Source organism: Pipistrellus kuhlii, unplaced genomic scaffold (assembly GCF_014108245.1).
Source record: "Pipistrellus kuhlii isolate mPipKuh1 unplaced genomic scaffold, mPipKuh1.p scaffold_m20_p_80, whole genome shotgun sequence".
NCBI classification, from domain to species: Eukaryota; Metazoa; Chordata; class Mammalia; order Chiroptera; family Vespertilionidae; genus Pipistrellus; species Pipistrellus kuhlii.
The window spans coordinates 861046-879947 of record NW_023425585.1 but is presented as its reverse complement, the minus strand read 5'-3'; the positions used below and the strand labels follow the sequence as shown (position 1 = coordinate 879947).

Below are 18902 nucleotides of genomic sequence, written 5' to 3'. Positions count from 1 at the left end.
CCGCCGTGTGGGGCCCTTCACGCGACAGTTACAGTTTATGTGCGATTCTACTGAGTCTTATTCTCCCTGCAGCGCAGCCCCGGGCTGGACTTGGGGAGAGCTCGGCCCGGGACCAGAGGGGCCTGTGCAGGGCCGCCCGCTGCCTGGGGGCGCTGTCCCCCTGCTCTCTGTGTGCCCGCCCTGCTTCGGGCTGAGGCCTGGGCAGATGTGAAGCCGGCACTCGGCCAGAGTTGAAGGAGACACGTCGGTAAAAGAACCATAGAGGACTGTTTCGTACCTTTCTTTTCCTTTAATTACCTCTCAGCTGCCTTTAATATATGTGTGTGTGTGTGTATATATATATATATATATATATATATATATATAATTGATTTTTTTACAGAGATGAAGGGAAAGGGATAGAGAGTTAGAAACATCAATGAGAGAGAAACATTGATCAGCTGCCTCCTGCACACCCCCTACTGGGGATGTGCCTGCAACCAAGGTACATGCCCTTGACCGGAATTGAACCTGGGACCCTTCAGTCTGCAGGCCAATGCTCTAGTCACTGAGCCAAACTGGTTAGGGCTTTTTTTACTTAAAAAAAAATACTTTTATTGATTTCTGTGAGGAAGGGAGAGGGAGAGAGAGATAGGAACATCAATGATGAAACAGAACCACTGATCAGCTGCCTCCTGCACACCTCCTATTGGGGATGGAGCCCATTACGGGAATCGAACCCGGGACCGTTCAGTCCGCAGGCTGAGCTCTGTCCCTGAGCCACACCGGCCAGGCTCGGCTGCCTTTGAGCAGAAGTGCCCTGGGGTCTGGGAAAAGTGAGGGCGCCTGGTGGCCGGGTTTGTGCGGGGCGAGGGGTGCTCTCCTAAGGTCTGGTTTGTAAACTGGGGAGGCGGCCCCGAGGATCGGACTGCTGAGGGCGCGGGGCTTGGACTTGGCACAGAAAGAGGTGCTGATGTTCCTTCCGTGAGGCTGGGGCGTGGTGATGCCGAGCAGACGCCACCCTCCACCGATCTGTCCTGGCAGACGGCGGGGAGGTGGCTGAGTGCCGGTCCCGTGTGCCTGGACCCCTGTCGGGAGGGGCTGGCCGGGCTCCCGCTGGGACGTCCCGAGGGGCTAGTCTCGCTCTCCCTCCCTTTGCTGTCTGCCGCCGGGAAGTCAGGAGTCGCCTGCCGAGGCCACCAGGTGGAGGGGGCGCTGCACCGAGGGCCACCAGCCTCGGGGCTGGCCCGGCCCGGTTCCGCGATGTGGAACTTCCTTCCGCGCTGAGATGGGGACGCTCCAGGCACCGGATGGCTGGTCCTCCAAGTGCTTCCTGGCGGGCTCAGGCCCCCCCCCCGCCTGCTCTCCGGGAGCCTCGCGGTCAGGGGTCAGGAGCGTGCGGGAGGCGTGCTTCCCCGGGCTGATGAGTGGCAGCATTCCACCCCGGTGCCTCTCGGCCATCCTGCTGCAGGCCTGCCGGGCGGACAGAGGCCCCGCTGAGACGTGTGCCCTGGTGGTCCTGGCTGGAGCGGACGTGGCCTGGTGGTGTTTCCTCCTGGTGTTTCCGTCTGAGGGCCAGAGCAGACAGGCCTGTCAGGCTGTGCACGTGGGGGCACGCGAGGCCTCCTGCTCCAGGGACGGTGCCGGGGCTCCCTGTGCTTTGGAACGGGGGGACACACAGGGACTGTGGACAGGGGTGATGCGGAGCCGTGTGGCAGGCGCAGGCACTCAGCAGGTGCTTGCTCAGCTCCGGGTTACCACTGACTCTGCCGCTCCATCAGAATCTTGATGGAGACACCACTTCAGCCGTGGAAAACCTGGCATCAGAGCCAGCGGCTCTGCCGGTGTCTCAGGATGGGGGGCGAGGGTGGGCAGCGGGCAGGCTCCCTGGTTTCTCAGAGCTTTCCTCTGCACTCCCCTCCTCCCCGTCCTTGTCCTGGGCCCCTTCCTTCTCCCTCGCTGGCTCCTCTGTACTCACGGCCTCCAGACAATCCATCCAGCCCCGGCCCCTCGTTCGGCCGGAGCTGCCACCTCCCCCACGCCTCTTGGCGGCTTTTCTTGCTCGCCTGGGAAGTGGAAAGCGCAGGAGAGGAGCTGGGCTCTGATGCCGTCTGCCTGCTGCCCCTCTGGCCTCTGCACCCCATACAGCCCGCAGGGTCCGGCCCCAGTGAGGGGCACCACACAGGCAGCTACGGCGCTGGGTCTGGGCTTCCAGCTCTGACTCTGTCACCTCGTACCCAGAGCATTGGCTGGGAAGCCACAGTACCTGTGTCGTGGTCTCACCTTCCCCCGCCACCGAGCGGCCTGAGCAGAGCGCGGCCTGTGCACAGCCGTGTCCGGCCACACTGCAGCCGAGAGACCGAGGAGGAACCTCCAGGCTCCCGCCTGTCCGTCTCCCACAGGAGCTGGCCCCCTGCTCTCTGCCCCTCCCTGGCCCCTGCGGGCTCTTCCTGCCGATGGCCTCTTTGTCCTCGTGGCTCGTCTTACCCCTTTCCTCCCACCTTTCAGTGACAGAAATGGTGGCTGCGACTTAATTGTCAGGCTTCCTGTTCCTTTAGCTTCCCCGACCACTGTGTCCGAAATCATTGCAATGCTCTGCAATGGAGACTACGGTTAGGACCGGGTGGGCCCCTGTGGGTGTGAGGCAGCTGGTACTGGGGGTGGAGGCCGGGCTGCCTGGGGGTAACAGCTGGTTAACATCTCCCGGTTCTGGCTGAACCACCACGGCTCCCCCCACTCTCCCCACGGCCCGCCCCCTCTCCCGCTCCCCACAGGCCCCTCCCCATGGCTCCCTCCACAGAAGGGCTGCCGCAGGTTAAACATCTGCCTCGGAGAGGGGACTCTGAGGGGTGGCCATGCTACTACAAAGTGGGGACACGCATGTCTGAGGAGGAACCAGCATGAAGAATCAGAACCCCAGCCCAGCCCCTCCCCCCAGGTGGTTCCTCTGGCGAATCAGTGCACCAGTGCAGCCGCGGCGCAGGAGGCGGGGCGAGCCGAGCGGCCCGGAGCCGAGACTGCCTCGCCTGGCGGAGGGCACGGCAGAGCCAGCCTGGCTGCCATTCTGCTGTCTTGTCCATGGCAGACCAACGCGGGCGGCTACCTACACGCAAAGGCTTACTGAGAGGCAGTTCGCACGGCGGACGTTCACTGCTCAGGGTGTGTTCTGGCCTCTCAGCACATGTGCCCATGCGCGGCCGTGATCCGACGAATGGCAGAGCATTGCGTCATCCGTTCACCGTGAGGAGAGCCTGTGCCATCAGCAGCCCCTGCCTCTGTGCCGATGGTCTGCCGTTCTGGCTGTTCCTGGGCAGTGGGCCCCTCACTCGCAGCCCCGTCCCTCCGCACAGGCCCAGGTCCGGCTCCTTTGCTGCCTGATGTGTGACACGGTGTGCACGCCACCTTTCCCGTCGCCCTCGGCTCCCAGGCAGCAGCGGTGCTTCCCTGTGGGCTGCTGCGTGTGATGCTGCACAGCTTTCTGCACCGTGTGGACCAGAGCAGATCCAGACACGTGTCAGTTTTGTGTGGCCACGGCTCCACTTCTCGGGTGCTTCCGAGCAGCCTCTGACCGACAGAGACACAGCGAACCGGTGCTGAGGGGCTGAGGGTTGGGGGGTGTAAGGGCCCCTTCCTCTCAGATCCCAGTGAGTCAGGGCAGCACGTGAGCTGTGTGTCGCCTTTCGGAAGGGTTTCAGGTGTGCAGGGGCGGGAGCCTGCCCTGCAGCTCTGGTCATGCTGCAGTTGGGGGTCCGTCAGGACACTCCTGACTGTCCACTCAGCCCTTGTAGTCCCACTGCACACGCACACGCACACGCACACCTGGGCCTGCAGCGTGTCTGCAGCGGGGACTTGCCTGTCACAGTGCGGGCATGGGCACTTCCTGCAGGCCGCCTTCCTCACTCCTCAGCTTGTGCCCAGCCCGCCCTCAGGGCTGGGGCCACGGGACCACAGGCACGGTGCAGGCTTCAGCACCCCATCCGCCGGCCAGCCTCCCGGTGCAAACCCGGGTGCTGGGAGGGACCTGTGTGAGAGCCTTGGGTGGTCAGGACCAGACAGCGAGTGCGGAGTGCCCTGGCAGACGCCCAGCTGGTGAGCACGTGTTACGTTCTTGTTGGCATTCTGTGACGTCACCTGGACATGATCCTGCTGTTCCTTTCAGCTGGGAGATCGCAGCTCCTCTCAGGGCAGCGGGTCGTCAGGGAGTAACAGACGGCCAATCCTGGCTGGTGATTTCTGTACGCTCAGGGCGCTAGGTGTGAGCAGGGCGCTAGGTGTGAGCAGGGTGCTAGCTTTCTGGCTGCTTGTTGTGTTTTTGGAGAGAGGACCCAGCATGGAGGAGACGGAGGGATGTGACAGGGTCAGCAGGGTGCAGGGTAGAGACAGGCCTGTGTGGACCTGAAGGGAGAGGCAGTGAGAATGCGGGCGGGGTGGGGAGGTCGGACTGGGAGCCAGGAGCTGGCCTGCGTCTGCTGAGTGCGGAGCCCTCCTGCATCTGTGCTGGGAGCGCCCCGCCTGTCCCTGGTGTTTTCAGCGAGACGCGGAGAGCTGCACCTTTCCCCAGGAGGCCTGGCCCTGTTCTGTCCACGAGCCTCCTGTCTGTGCATCTGGAGCTGGTGGTGTGCACTTCCAATGGGGCTCCCTCTGAGACCCTCCCGTTGGGATTGGGGCCTCCTTCACCTCCTCTGGCCATCCCGGCTCTGGGGTCCACACTAGGATCTGGGCGAGCTCTCAGCTGGAGCCTCAGCTGCAGGGGAGCTGGGGGCTGGCTGTGCAGCTGGGGGATGGCTGTATAGGTGGGGGCTGGCTGTGCAGGTGGGGGATGGCTGTATAGGTGGGGGCTGGCTGTACAGGAGGGGGCTGACTGTATAGGTGAGGGCTGGCTGTACAGGAGGGGGCTGACTGTATAGCTGGGGGCTGGCTGTGCAGGTGGGGGATGGCTGTATAGGTGGGGCTGGCTGTACAGGAGGGGGCTGACTGTATAGGTGGGGGCTGGCTGTGCAGGTGGGGGATGGTTGTATAGGTGGGGGCTGGCTGTACAGGAGGGGGCTGACTGTATAGGTGGGGGCTGGCTGTGCAGGTGGGGGCTGGCTGTATAGGTGGGGCTGGCTGTGCAGGTGGGGGATGGCTGTATAGGTGGGGGCTGGCTGTACAGGAGGGGGCTGACTGTATAGGTGAGGGCTGGCTGTGCAGGTGGGGGATGGCTGTATAGGTGGGGGCTGGCTGTGCAGGAGGGGGCTGACTGTATAGGTAGGGGCTGGCTGTACAGGAGGGGGCTGACTGTATAGGTGGGGGCTGGCTGTGCAGGAGGGGGCTGGCTGTGCAGGTGGGGGCTGGCTGTATAGGTGGGGCTGGCTGTGCAGGTGGGGGATGGCTGTATAGGTGGGGCTGGCTGTGCAGGTGGGGGATGGCTGTATAGGTGGGGGCTGGCTGTGCAGGTGGGGGCTGGCTGTATAGGTGGGGGCTGGCTGTGCAGGTAGGGGATGGCTGTATAGGTGGGGGCTGGCTGTGCAGGAGGGGGCTGACTGTATAGGTAGGGGCTGGCTGTGCAGGAGGGGGCTGACTGTATAGGTGGGGGCTGGCTGTGCAGGTGGGGGATGGCTGTATAGGTGGGGGCTGGCTGTGCAGGTGGGGGCTGGCTGTGCAGGTGAGGGCTGGCTGTGCAGGTGGGGGCTGGCTGTATAGGTGGGGGCTGGCTGTGCAGGTGGGGGATGGCTGTGCAGGTGGGGCCTGGCTGTGCAGGTGGGGGATGGCTGTATAGGTGGGGGATGGCTGTATAGGGGGGGCTGGCTGTGCAGGTGGGGGATGGCTGTATAGGTGGGGCTGGCTGTGCAGGTGGGGGATGGCTGTATAGGGGGGGCTGGCTGTGCAGGTGGGGGATGGCTGGTGGGTGGCTAGCCATGGTGGGTGGACATGCGCTCATTCTGGGAGGAATCCAGTAGGTGTGCAGCATGGCCAGCCAGGGATGGTCACACATGTGTTTGGCCATGTTCCCACCGGGAGGGAGCACCTTTCCTGGCCGCCGCGTGTAACATGACCTTGCTGGGTCCTGGGTCCTGAATCCTGGCACTCCCGTGCCGGGTGAGGGAACAGGAGGGGAAGGCCGGTTGCCCAGCTAGTCCTGACCGCTCCGGGTTCGGGGAGGACCGGCAGGCGAGCGTCCGGGAGCAGCGTGCAGGTGATGGCCAGAAGGCCTTTGAGGTCACGCAGTCATGAGCCCAGACTTGTCCTTCCTGGCTGTGCCGGCCACTGACGTGTTGACATACTGTGGGGCCTGGCAGAGCTCCGCGGGCAGTACCAGCACAGGCCGATCTGACTGCACTGAGACCTGGGCTTTGTGTGCCGGAGCGGTCGCCAGCTGCTCATTCCCGCAGACCCAGTGTGCTCACTGCTCCCCACGCCCGCCGGGCCCTGCACCGTGTGTCAGCACAGCCTTTTGCCGAGTTAGGATTTGAACCCTGCTTGCCAGGGCCAGCCGGAGCTCCACATGCAGGGAGAACCGCGGCTCCCGCGGCCACAGGAAACGCCTCTGGGCTGCAGGGGCTGGGTTACTCCGGCCGAGCTCAGAGGCCCGTGCGGGAGCACAGCCCGGGCTGCAGGCGCGCAGCCCGCTGGGGGGCCTTTCCTGCCGGAACCTCGCGCACCTGCGTGTCTGTCTGTCACACAGCGCTGTGCGTAGGTGGGCCCGGGGACTCTGTTCTCCTCACATACTCCTGGCTGCTTGAGCAGTGCCCAGTGAGGGCTTGTTCCGATATCAAACCCAGCCTGGACAATCGGTGAAAATCTTAATACACATGAGTCCATTCCTTCCCTCCAGCTACTCCCCGGCTCAGGGGTCTGCCTTCACGGGGAAAACTGGCCCTTCCTTCCTTTTTGCTGCTGTGGAGGCTTTAATGTGTGTGGCAGGTCTGTGAGGGGGACACCACCTTGCCTGGCGCGGTCCCAGCTCTGGGGTGAGGAGGCCACGGCCACACCCACTCATCTCCGGGGAGAAGCGGGGAACAAGGAAGCAGGAATGTGTTCATTTCCTTTCTGCGTGTAGCCGGACCAGGTGCCCCTTTGACCCCTGTGAAATGGGGAGCCGATGGGGCCACCGCCCCAGGCCCGCCTGCAGCTCACAGGCTGTGCCGGGCGCTCACACCTTCTCACCTCCCTCTTCTCCCCACAGTACGTCGGGAGCCTGGACGTGCCGCGGCCCAACAGCAGAGTGGAGATCGTGGCAGCCATGCGCCGGATCCGGGTGAGCACGCGTGCGGCGGACGGTGGCGGGGAGCCCGCCGGTCAGGGTCAGGGTCAGAGTTAGGGTTAGGGTGCGGGGGCCAGGACCTTCCCCCTCCAAGTTGGGGGCTGACCTTGGTCAGGCCAAGGCTGAGATGGTGGGGGGCTGTGGGGCTGCCACCTCCTGTCTCCGACCTGCTGCTTCCAAGTTGAGACCCGCCCCGGAGGTGGCCCCGGAGCGACAGCGCTCCGAACGGTGGGAACAAAGCCCTACTGTGGCAGCATGGAAGATCAGGTTTACTTGGAATTTTAAGAACAAATATGGGATTTCAACAAAACATCCTTGGTCGGGTGCTGTAGGCTCCGGAGTGTGGGTGCGGGTCCCGGTCAGCAGCAGCGCGGGAACGGGAGCGGGGTCCCCGCCGAGGGCCAGGGCACTCGCACTGGCAGGAACGGGAGTCCAGGCCGTGGTTTCATGGCAGGCGGGGTTGGGCCGGCGAATCACCTGACTCTTTGGAGTGGGCGGCCCTGTCCCGGACGCGGCCGGTGGGCTCTGCCTTTGGGCGGGACCCCCACCCGCCACCCGTCCGCCACGTGGCTGCAGCCAGGAGCCCCGTCTGGGCCCTGCTTCCAGTGCCTGTGAGCAGCTCGTGGAGTTAGAGCGAGAGTTACGGGGCCTCGCTGTCAACTGCCCTCCTCTCCTCTCCTCTCGGCGGAGGCCGTCGGCGAGCCCGCCGCGGGAAGCAGGCCTGGTTCTGGGGAGGGACCGCTCCGGGCTCGTCCGCTCCGGCTGAGCGGCTCCAGGCCCAGGCTGGACAGGACAGGGCGGGTTTGGGCTGCTGGCGCTCTTGTGGACTCACAGGCCCCCACCCGGCCGGGGAGTGGCCGTGTCCCAGCACAGAGGTTGGGACAGGGGTCCCGGTGCCCTGCCTGCCCTGTAGTGCCACCTCCCTGACCCCGCCTGCCCTCGGCGCTGGGCTCCCACAGCGCGGCCCTGCCTGCCAGCTCACACTGCGGGCCCACGTGGCACTAACGGCGCAGCCGTGGGCAGCGCCACGTTCCCCCGCCACGTCAGTGTTTCCCACAGCGGGTCCAGCCGTCCCGCAGCTCGTGGGCGCTCCAGGCTCCGGGCTCTGACAGAACTTCACACGCGTGTTTGCCTTGGGCCCAGGGCAGGGAGCCTGTTCCGCCCGCGGGAAGGGCCTCTGCCGAGCTGCCCGCTGCGTCCCGCCCACCGCGTGTGCCGCCGTGCGGGAGCGGCGCCCTTTCCGGTCTGTGTGAGTCCCCGCCGCACGTGAGGTGGGTTTGGCTGCACGTGGGCTGCGGGCAGGGCTCCGGTGCCGCCTGCCGGCGGCTGTGGCTGGGTGTCTGGTGTTGGTTAGGGTTTTAGTTCCCGCAGCTCCCGGAATCCTGTCCCCTGGGCCGGCTGGCTGTCCGCGGTCTGAGCGCCGCCCTAGGGTACGTGCGGGACCCAGGGACCCAGGGACCCGGTGCCACGCGCGGTTCCCGTGGCGAGCGGTGACACAGGTTGTGAGTGACATCTTCGCTGACGTGAGCACCTGCCTTTGAATCGGTTGCTTATATAATTAGTGCTTAGTTGTGAGTTTGTGTAAGACCTGTGTGCATAGTGGTTTCTGTCGGTTCTGTGTCTCGTCACAAAGGTGTTGTATTGTAACAGACACCGGCACCACCTTTCTGGTAACGGCTTTAAAAGAGGCTCAGACTATAGGTTTTAGGGGGCACTTGCTGTGGATGGAGCCATGTGTGAGCGAGGGTCCCAACTGCCTCTCAGCCGCGGGAGCCTCGGGCGCCACGGGCGCCGCGGGAGCCGCGGGAGCCGCGGGAGCCGCGGGAGCCGCGGGAGCCGGGCTGCCTCTCCTCTGCGGCATGGGGCTTTCTCTGATGAGCGGGCCGTGTTCCGGCGGGAGTGCTGTCTGTGTGCAGCTCACGTGCGGGTGGTGGGAGGGGAGGTGGGGGAGGGACAGCAGTGTGACTGAAGTGTCATGGGGCGTCTGTAGGGCAGACCGCCTGGAGCGGGGTGGGCGCTATTTTTACAATGACTGGACAGGCCTCAGGGCTCCGGTGTATCTGAGTCTTTAGATGCGAATATGGGAGAGAGAGAGACAGAGGAGGTGGGGAGAGAAAGGGAGGGAGAGAGAGAGAGAGGTCCACCAGGCAGAGAGAACAGTGGTGCAGGGTCCTGGGCAGGAGTGGGCTGGGCAGGCCAGGACAGAGTGGCCACTGTGGCTGCGGACGCAGGAGGGAGTGGGACCGGTGGTTATTTCTATGAGTTCACGCCCGGGATCACACTGCAGGCGAGTCTGGTTTGCGGCACAGCCACCAGGTGCCGGCCACCTGGAGGGATCCTTCATCTCCAGAGTCTGCGCCGGGCGGGCAGCCACTGCAGGAGCAGCCTGCTCCGCCCGCCGCTGAGCAGGCGGGGCTGATGTCCACACCGGGCGGAGCTGCTGAGGGCTCTGTGGCCACAGAGAAGACGAGCAAGAACTGGTTGTTACAGCAGCCAGACAGACGCTGCTCTGACAGAAGGCGCCTTCCTGTCCTGCAGCCTCTTACAAGAGAGGGGAACAGGCGGTGAAGTTTCCGGCCGGCCTGCCCTACTCTGCGCGGCCCGCAATGCCTGGTCCTGGGCCGCAGCCTGCTGACCTCTCCCCACGCGCGTCACTGCGGCTTGGCCCGCCCTCGGCCCGCTCCCTCACGTCCCTGCACAGCGACAGGCGGCACCTGCCCACAGGCTGCGTGGCTGACTTTTGCTGGTTAAAGCTGTAACAGGGTGTCCCCAAATGTGCGCACACTTTAACCACTGATCACTCACTCCATTCCCGCTCCTTTTGGGGTTTAACTGATTTGAAATAAGGGGTGAAGCCAGACGAAGCTTTGACAAAGGAAATTCATCCCAAAGGGCCACTGGCAGCTTTTCATGGGGGAACATAAATGGCAAAGTGGACAGTACAAAACCAGCAGCAGTTGAATCGGGGGCCCACAAACACCGAGCGGAGTGATTCTTGATGTTTGTGATTCCATTGCTTCGTGTTATCAGGAGTGTCTGGGCCAGAACGGTCATCAGTTTGAAAATGGGCTTTGACCAAAAAAGGATTCATTTTTGTAGATTTTGAAAATTAACCGTATGCTAATAAACATCGACTTTAAAATCATTCCAAGAGTGTATACATTTTTGGGACACCCTGTGTATATACACATGCATACTATTTACTACTCACAGTCCCGTACCCATCACACCGGCCTGTGCCCCGAGCCTTCCCTCACCCCGACGTAACCTGTTAAACAGGAATCGCCCCCTCCGGTGCCGGCGCCTCCTGGCGGCTCTGACTGGGCGAGCCTCTCCTAGGCTCCTCGGCCCGCAGGTCTCCGCCGTGCTCTCCAGCGCCGCCTGACTTCACGAAGGGGTGTTTCCCAGACCGCCCGCGTCGGAGCCTGCGCCAGCTCTTCTTCCGTCTGGGCTGGACGGTCTTCTGTGGTGTTTGACACATGGCACGGCACTTGGACATGGGTGTGTGGCTGCTACTTTCGGGGACAAAAGCAGCGTGTTATTTTTAAAAAGTATTTAACTTACTTATTGTTGAAAGTGTTGCATATGCCTCCCTTTCCCCCAAAAGCAGCGTGCTATACAGGCAGGGACAGGCAGCTGGGAGGGAGGCTGAGTGTCCAGCTGCTGGGCGGCAGCCTCGGACCCGTGGACAGTGGCCACCCCTGTGGTGCCCACAGCTGAGCCAGCTTCCTGTCCACGGCCACCCAGTTCTAGTCTCCACGGTCCCCGCCAGCAGGCGAGGCTCCCCGCAGGCGGAGGGAGTGCAGACCTGGGTCCTCACAGCGTTGCCGGGGCCTCGCCCACCGTGCCCGCTCTGTGCCCGGTGCTCCCCCGAGGCCGTCAGCCACCTCACAGGTGAGGAGCCAGGCACAGGCAGGCTGGAGGCTCGCCCCGATCACGGGGCGGGCAGTGGGCCCGGCGCGGACGAAGGCGAGGCCGCGGTCGGGCTCTCGCTGAGGTCCTGCGCAGGCGTGCTGCCGGCTGGGGACAGTGGCCCAGCCTTGTCTGTGTCCCCGACGGTGCCTTCTCCGGCGTGGGAACTGCCGGCGGCCCCGGTTGATGTAAATGGCCTTCACAGGGTTTATGAGCTTCTCCGCACACTGAGGCTCACCAGCCTGGAGGCACCATCAGGAGGCCCAGAGGCCCCGTCAGTGTCAGCAGCGGACTCCTCATGTCCGCAGCCTCCTCGGCTCCGAGCCTCTCCCAGGCGCTGCTTATGTTTCCTCATCTCGTCGGAAGGCGGTGATCCATCGGGATCTCTGCAAACTCGGGGCCTCCGGTGCCTCTCTCAGCGGCCCCACACCAGCCGCCTCGCTGCCTCCCACGCCTTCCTCAGGCACCTCTCCCTCCGACCCGCTGGCGGGCCGGTCTGGGCGCTGCGCCTCAGGGGCCCTGCGGACGCTGCTCTGCGGGAGCTTCCCGCCTCCTCGTGCTGCCGCCTGGGTCGGTGGAGGGGGCTCGTCACCCGCAGGCTGGAGGCTGGCCGCTGCGCAGGGCGTGGGCTCCGCTGGCACCCCAGCCGTGGCGCCCCACTGACCGGCGCCTGGCACGTGCCCCGGGCGCCCCGCCTGGAAGCACCCCTCCCACGGCGGCGCGAGTCTGTCATCAGGTGTCCTCACAGGCCTTTGGCTTCCCTCCCTTCTAGAAGCTTCCCTCTGGAGCCCTCTGTCTTGGCATTTCTCTGTTGGTACAGGCCACAGAGGGGGAGGCCCAGCCCCGCCCCGGCCTCTCTGGAGGGTGGAGAAAGGGGCTGCTCCACAAGCGGCTCCCAGGGCTGAGGCCGTGTGGGTTGAAGGCGTGGCTGGTGTGTTCAGGCTGCGTGCCCAGGTCCGCCTCCGTGGGCCGGGCTGTCCCCCCGCCCCTGGCCTGCAGCTTATGCCTGCGAATCCCCCACTGGGGCGAGGGCTGGCAGCTCTGAGCATGGGCATCCTGGGCTCCCCTGCTGGGGTCTGACCAGGCAGCCGAGCAGGGGCAGGCGCCACTTCCAGGTGAGGGCCGTGCCCGCCCTGCCCACAGGTCTGGGGGCCCAGGGGGTGGAGCCGCGCTGTGCCCTTCCTCCTCAGCACCTGCCCCCTGGCAGCCTGCCCCACTCTCTCTCTTCCCATAATCCCTTCCTCCACCCCAAGCAGGTTTCCTGGTTGGCTGGCACATCTGGTCTTCATTTAGCCGGATGACGCTTACTAGAGTTTGTCTGCCTTTAACCTCACAGCCTCGCCTTGCTGGGCTGGGCTGGGGTCGCAGCCAGGTTGTTCTGAGAGCAGTCGTGCCTGGTTTTCACTGAGTCCTTTCGCAGACACCCTGCATCTCATCGCACAGCGAGCGTCGCGCCTGGTCCCTGTGCACACCGGCCGCGTGAGCCCGCGGCGAGTGTCCCTCTGGCCTCACGGAGCACACAGAGCGGCAGCACTCAGCTCCGGGCCAGCACGAGGCCCGTCCTGTCTCTCTAGAACCTTCAGTGGCTCCCCAGTGTCTGAGAGTGAAGTCTGGCCCGAGTTCTGAGGGGCGGCAGGCAGGGCCTCCCAGGCTGGCCATTTCCCGTCACGGCATGATTCTCGGAATGTGTTCTTCCTGTTTGTTTTTTCTTCCTCCTCTTTTAAAAAAGGAGCTTTTTAACAGCCTTAGGCCTGCAGGACCTCCCTGAGGGCGTGCAGGCGGTTCCTGTCCCCAGGGCTTGCCCTCCTGCTGACACTGCAGAGGTGAGTGTGTCCGTGACAAGTGGGCCGGCCGTGTGGGTGGCTGACTAAACCCATCCTGTAGCTCCTTGGCTTTCCCTTCATGTCCCTGCTCGGGCCCAGGTCCCCTGGCACCACACGCATTGGCCATCACAGCTCGTGGGCTCCTCTCCGCGGTGCCGCTGGCCGGTCTGCCGTGTGCCCGCTGACCTCCCAGCACCGAGGCGTTCCTGTCACGTTCCTGTCAAGGACTGCTCGTCCTTGGGGTCCGCTGCTGCTTTCTCACGTAGAGCGGGGTGATGTTTGGAGAAGGTGAAGGCCCTTCTCACACTGGGGCCACGCCGTCCTCTGAGGGAAGGCCGCTTCGGCAGGGCCCTGCCCCTCTCCAGCGGACGGTGGCAGGGCCAGGGTCTGCTTCCGGTCCGCAGCTGACAGTGTGTGTGTACGTGGCTTCAATGTTTCTGTATGTAACTATCTGTAGCCAAGCCAAGTAAGTGAGTTCCTACCCACACGCCCAATCCTAATCCATCCTGCGTGAGTCAGTCTACCTCCTCCCCGTGCTGCCTGTCACTTCCTGTTCCAGCAGTGAGAGCTCCCCCCACCCACCTCCACTCACACACCTGCTCGCCACAGTGCAGCCCTCGGCCGGGGAGCCCTGGCCGCCTGCGGGGAGCCGGCGTGCAGGCCATGTGCACAGGCTCAGGTGGGCCTCAGCCTGAAAGGGTCTGAGCGCCTCACTCGTGTCCACGGCTCCTCAGGCGAGCTGCATCAGACGTGGCATGTGGCGGTCCAGCTTTGCACGTATGCTGCCCCATCCCCCCCCCCCTGTGCAGACCTGTGCAGGCAGTGGACAGCGGACGTGGGGTCCCCAAGGTGAGGGCCTGTTCCTGCTGAGCTGGGCCTGGCTCTGGGCTTGTCGCTGCAGTGGCCCCAGCACGTCTGCTGCCCTGACGCGGGCTCCCAGGTCCACAGAGTGGCGTGGTGTGGGCACAGAAGCCACTGCGGGCACGGCCACTCGGGCGGCCTCAGGGACCAGAGCGAGAGCGTGTCCGTTTGAGGGGCCACGGGCTGTGATGTGTGACATCTCGTCAGCGTCCCTGCTCTGCCGCTGCAGCAGAGGATGCCCTGTGAGCGACTCTGTGGCCTGCTGGGCAGCGGGCACAGTCTGTCCGGCTGGTCGTACGAGAGGCCTCGGTGTTCCTGGGCTGGCCGGCCTGTGCGTGTCCGGGCCCTCCATAGGCTCCGCCCTGCTGCAGCGGGGTTTGAGGGTGCGGGCAGCGCTCACGCGCCACCGGCCTGAGCGGCGGCTCTGGCGAACGCGGGGACGGCGAGATTTTCCGGCTCCGGCAGACGGCCATCGGGCTGACCAGGTCGTGCTGGGAGCAGCGGCAGAGGGGCCACACTCGGCCGCACATGCGTGTCGTGTGCGTCCTCGAGAGTAGGAAGCCGGAGACTCACTTCTGTCACGCGTGGAGCGTGACTGGGACTGAGACCGAGTGTCCTCCACAAGCACCACTCTGGGTCTGCGTCACGGCGCGTCCCTGGGCCGGACGGCCCGCCTCCCGTGACCAGCTGCCCAGCGCTGTCGCTCGGAGCTGCCGAGTCGCAGGTCAGACGAGCATCTCAGCCAGACTGGCCTCATCCCATTGAAACCAGGAAAGAGGTTAAGACCCCTTTGTTCTGCTAGTGGCTTATTTTATTTTATTTATCTTTAAATTTTTATTGTTTAAAATAGTATACATCTCTTCCTAGCAGTAGTTTATTGGTTATGGGAAAACTGGCGTATTTTCGACAGTGGTCTGTTAAGTCTTCTTGAAGCAAACCACTGTTGTGTAGTTCAGTGGCAAAGGAGCACAGGATCCAGCTCTCTCGTGCTCAGGGAGGGAAGGTGCTGGCATCCAACAAGCACCCTTCAGCCAGCAGGTGTTTGAGCATCACTGTCTGGCCTACGCTGGCGCTGGGCGCGGGGGAGGCCTCTCCGCAGGACTGTTCCGGGAAGACCAGTCACGTGGCACCTCTGGTGAGGACGTGAGGGCCCGTGGCCGAGGGTGCGGGCGGCCGCCACCCTGGCCTGGGAAGGCCTTTTGGAGGGTGTGGTGGGAGCTGAGTGAGGGTGTGGGCGCTGCCGGCCGGCCAAGCTCTGCTCACGGCTGAGGGGCTGCCGAGGGAGGCAGGGCTGAGCGTGGCCTCTTCCAGCGGCAGAAGGGACGCGGAGGGACTGGCGTGGGGCTGGAAGGTGGGCAGGCCCAGGTGCTGGAGGGCCTTCACGACTCATGACCCTGGCCCAGAAATTGGCACTTGATGGGATTCTGTGAAGTTTGATCTTTCTGGGTTGGTATGACAACAGTCACATGACTTTCCCGTCTCTACCGGCCTTTCTGCCCTCTGGCCCGTGCCCACTGAACACACCTGTCCTTTCCCATGGAGCCGCCCGCCTCCTTCTCCTGGCCCCTGCGCTCACCTCCTTTCCTGGGGGACCCTGCAGCCCAGGCGCTCTCCTCAGGCGCCTTGTCATCGCCAGCGGCTGGGAGCCTCAGGATGGCACCTCAGGGTGGGGACGAGGAGGTGGTGCTGCAGGGCAGCAGGGCCCACCTGCGAAGCGCTTCTGGTCCCCAGTGAGGAGGGGCCGCCCTGGGCGCCCAGCTGACCGGATCTGAGCTGGCCCCGCCACGAGCACCCACCCATGAGCACCCGCCCAAGAGGGCCTGCCGGCCCGGACACTGACGCTGCTTCCCCAGCATGCAGCTGGGATGGCCCCTGACCCCTCACTGGCTGCAGGGGGCGCTGCTCTGGGCTCCTGCCCAGCTCCTCTGCTCACTGCCTCCTGCTTCCTGGAGCATCTCCTCGGCTCCTCTCGCAGCATCCTTCCTGGGGATTTGCCTCCTGTGCGGCTCTCCGGCTCTCCGGCTCTTCGGGGCCCAGCTTGTCCCCTGGTGTCTTCTCCACCCCCCCCCCCCCCCCCCACACACACACACACTGCTACTCCTGCATTTGCAGAGTTTCTTGAGGATCAGTGTTTGGGCTGCAGGGGAAGATAAGGGATTCCAGAAATTCCTGCTGCTCTGGCCCAGATAGCTGGCAGACCCCTCTTCCCCTCGCCCTCTCAAGAGGCCAGGATGAGAGGGGTTGAATGCAGGTCGATCCTGTAACTGACCTCTGCATCTGTCACTGACTTTCCATCTTCTGGTCAAGATAATTTATTGGCCTCTCAATTTTAATAATGATCATTATTTTTGTCTTTGTAATCACACTGTTCCTTTAGCCTGGCTGCCCTGCTCACTTAGAATGAGGCAGCGGAGGCGAGAGCTCGCCTGTGTCCTGGCATGTGGCTGGCGCCCAGCTAGCTGCCCCTCGGACAGGAGGGGCGCCCCTTGAAGTTAAGGGACTTGATTGGGGTGTTGGGTCAGCAGCTGCCGCTGGTCTCCTGTTTCCCGATGACCCAGCCCTGTGGTTCTCAGTGCGGCCCGGCCTGCAGCGTCTGCTCCCTGGGACCTTGTCAGGAACGCAGCTCAGGCCACCCGCCCTGGCCCTGGCGCTTGGGGTTGGGCCCAGCAGCTGGTCCGTTAGCCCGGGGACTGTTGAACGGCCAGCTTGGGCAGGAAGGCTTCTGGGCGTAGACCCCCCGGCTGAGGCCGGCTGACGTGGGTGATGAGCAAAGGGCTGGGATTGCAGGCGCTGGGCCGCGGTGCGCCGGCAGGTGGTGGGCGTCTGGCAGGCGCCACTGGGGGCGCTCTGCTCCTCTGTGCCACCACGGCCCCTTCTACATGTGGACACAGAGGCAGGTTTTAAACAACTTCATCTGGTGAGTGTCAGGTCTACCGGCCGGGCCCGTTTCCTGCGGTTCCATGTTTCTGCGTGGGTGGCCAGGACACGGTGATACCCGGTGGAGCTGTGGTGGGACCAGGACACGGTGATCCCTGGTGGAGCAGCCGGGGGACCAGGACATGGTGATTCCTGGTGGAGCAGCTGGGGGACCAGGACATGGTGATCCCTGGTGGAGCAGCTGGGGGACCAGGACATGGTGATCCCTGGTGGAGCAGCTGGGGGACCAGGACATGGTGATCCCTGGTGGAGCAGCTGGGGGACCAGGACACAGTGATCCCCGGTGGAGCAGCCGGGGGACCAGGACACGGTGATCCCCGGTGGAGCTGTGGTGGGACCAGGACACGGTGATCCCTGGTGGAGCAGCTGGGGGACCAGGACATGGTGATCCCTGGTGGAGCAGCTGGGGGACCAGGACACAGTGATCCCCGGTGGAGCAGCCGGGGGACCAGGACACGGTGATCCCCGGTGGAGCTGTGGTGGGACCAGGACACGGTGATCCCCGGTGGAGCTGCCTGGGGACCAGGACACGGTGATCCCCGGTGGAGCTGTGGTGGGACCAGGACACGGTGATCCCCGGTGGAGCAGCCGGGGGACCAGGACACGGTGATACCCGGTGGAGCAGCTGGGGGACCAGGACACGGTGATCCCCGGTGGAGCAGCTGGGGGACCAGGACACGGTGATCCCTGGTGGAGCTGCCGGGGGACCAGGACACGGTGATCCCCGGTGGAGCTGCCTGGGGACCAGGACACGGTGATCCCCGGTGGAGCTGTGGTGGGACCAGGACACGGTGATCCCCGGTGGAGCAGCCGGGGGACCAGGACACGGTGATCCCCGGTGGAGCAGCCGGGGGACCAGGACACGGTGATCCCCGGTGGAGCAGCCGGGGGACCAGGACACGGTGATCCCCGGTGGAGCTGTGGTGGGACCAGGACACGGTGATCCCCGGTGGAGCAGCCGGGGGACCAGGACATGGTGATCCCCGGTGGAGCAGCTGGGGGACCAGGACACGGTGATCCCCAGTGGAGCTGCGGAGCTTGTGTCCCTGCAATGTCCATTGATTCTCTCCGTTCTCCTGGGAGGTGGACAGGGTGAAATGGGGCTTTGGATGGCTTTTGTGCTTCCTGTAAACAGAGCTACGGGGAGACCACCTCCTGGAATCCCTGGGTAGCCCGGCAGAGCAGAGCATGGGGGCCTGGGCGGGTGAGCCCCTTGTTGCCCCTCTCCTGCCCTTACAGTGAGTGTGGTACCGCCCTCCCCCCGAGCCCGGCTCCCAGGCACTCCAATGCTGGGGTGTCGTTGAATGGACCACTTTTAACCTCTAAGGGTTTGTGGTGAAACCCATAATTCTGGGTTTCAGCAGGGGTTGCGCACACTAGCCTAATTGCTTGGTTTGCCCACTTGGGATTAAGAACTATGACTTCCGTGTGCAGATGCTGATTAAGTGGGAGGCAAATGATGGCTCTGGCCCTGGTGCCCAGGGACAGCTGGCATACCTGCCTCAGGAGGCGGAGCTGAGGGGGGCCAAGGGCTGGAGTGGAAGCTGCTGGGCACAGGGACGTCACGATGCCAGCCCTCAGGAGACCTGCTTCACCCTCGGCCTCGGTTTTTCCCTCCGTGAATGGGGGTGGGTGGGATGAGGTGGGGGGAGGGGGCCAGGCCCATGGCCTCCCCTCCCAGTGCCTGATCCAGATGTTGAGGTGCTCTGGAAGGAGCCGCTGGCTGTGCCGACGGGAAAGCCTGCCCATGCATGTGTGTGCATGTGTGTGCATGTGTGTGCATGTGTGTGCACAGGTGGCTCTTATGATTCAGGCCATCAGGCCCAGGATTCCGCATTTTATTCTTCCCCGAACTTCCTTCTGTGTGATGGCACAGAAATAACACCCAGCGAGGAATGTACAGACGCGGCCAAGGTCCCCTGTGTGTGTCTCGCCTGACAATTAGGATAGAGATACCTGGGGGACTCGGCACCTCCCGGTGTGCGCTGCCCTGGCCTCGAAGTCAGGTGAAGGCTCACTCTTTCACCCCTTCCTGTGGTGTCCTTCCGCCGAGGGGGTGTCACACGCCCCACCCCGCCAAGCGGTCCCCGCGCCAGGCCGAGCGTCCTCACTGCCGTCTGCCCTGAGCCTCCCGGGACTCTCATTCC

General features: G+C 64.1%; 1 protein-coding gene across 2 annotated transcripts in view; it reads left to right on the top strand.

The window, feature by feature from the left end:
• Window positions 1–18902, top strand: part of LOC118712031 (nitric oxide synthase 1 adaptor protein) — a 91052-nt gene that overhangs the window by 14797 nt on the left and 57353 nt on the right. For both annotated transcript variants that reach the window (XM_036425435.2, XM_036425436.2), the window contains exon 2: window positions 7145–7216. In XM_036425435.2, coding sequence (XP_036281328.1) covers window positions 7145–7216 — 72 coding nt within the window. The remainder of the gene's footprint in view (window positions 1–7144; window positions 7217–18902) is intronic.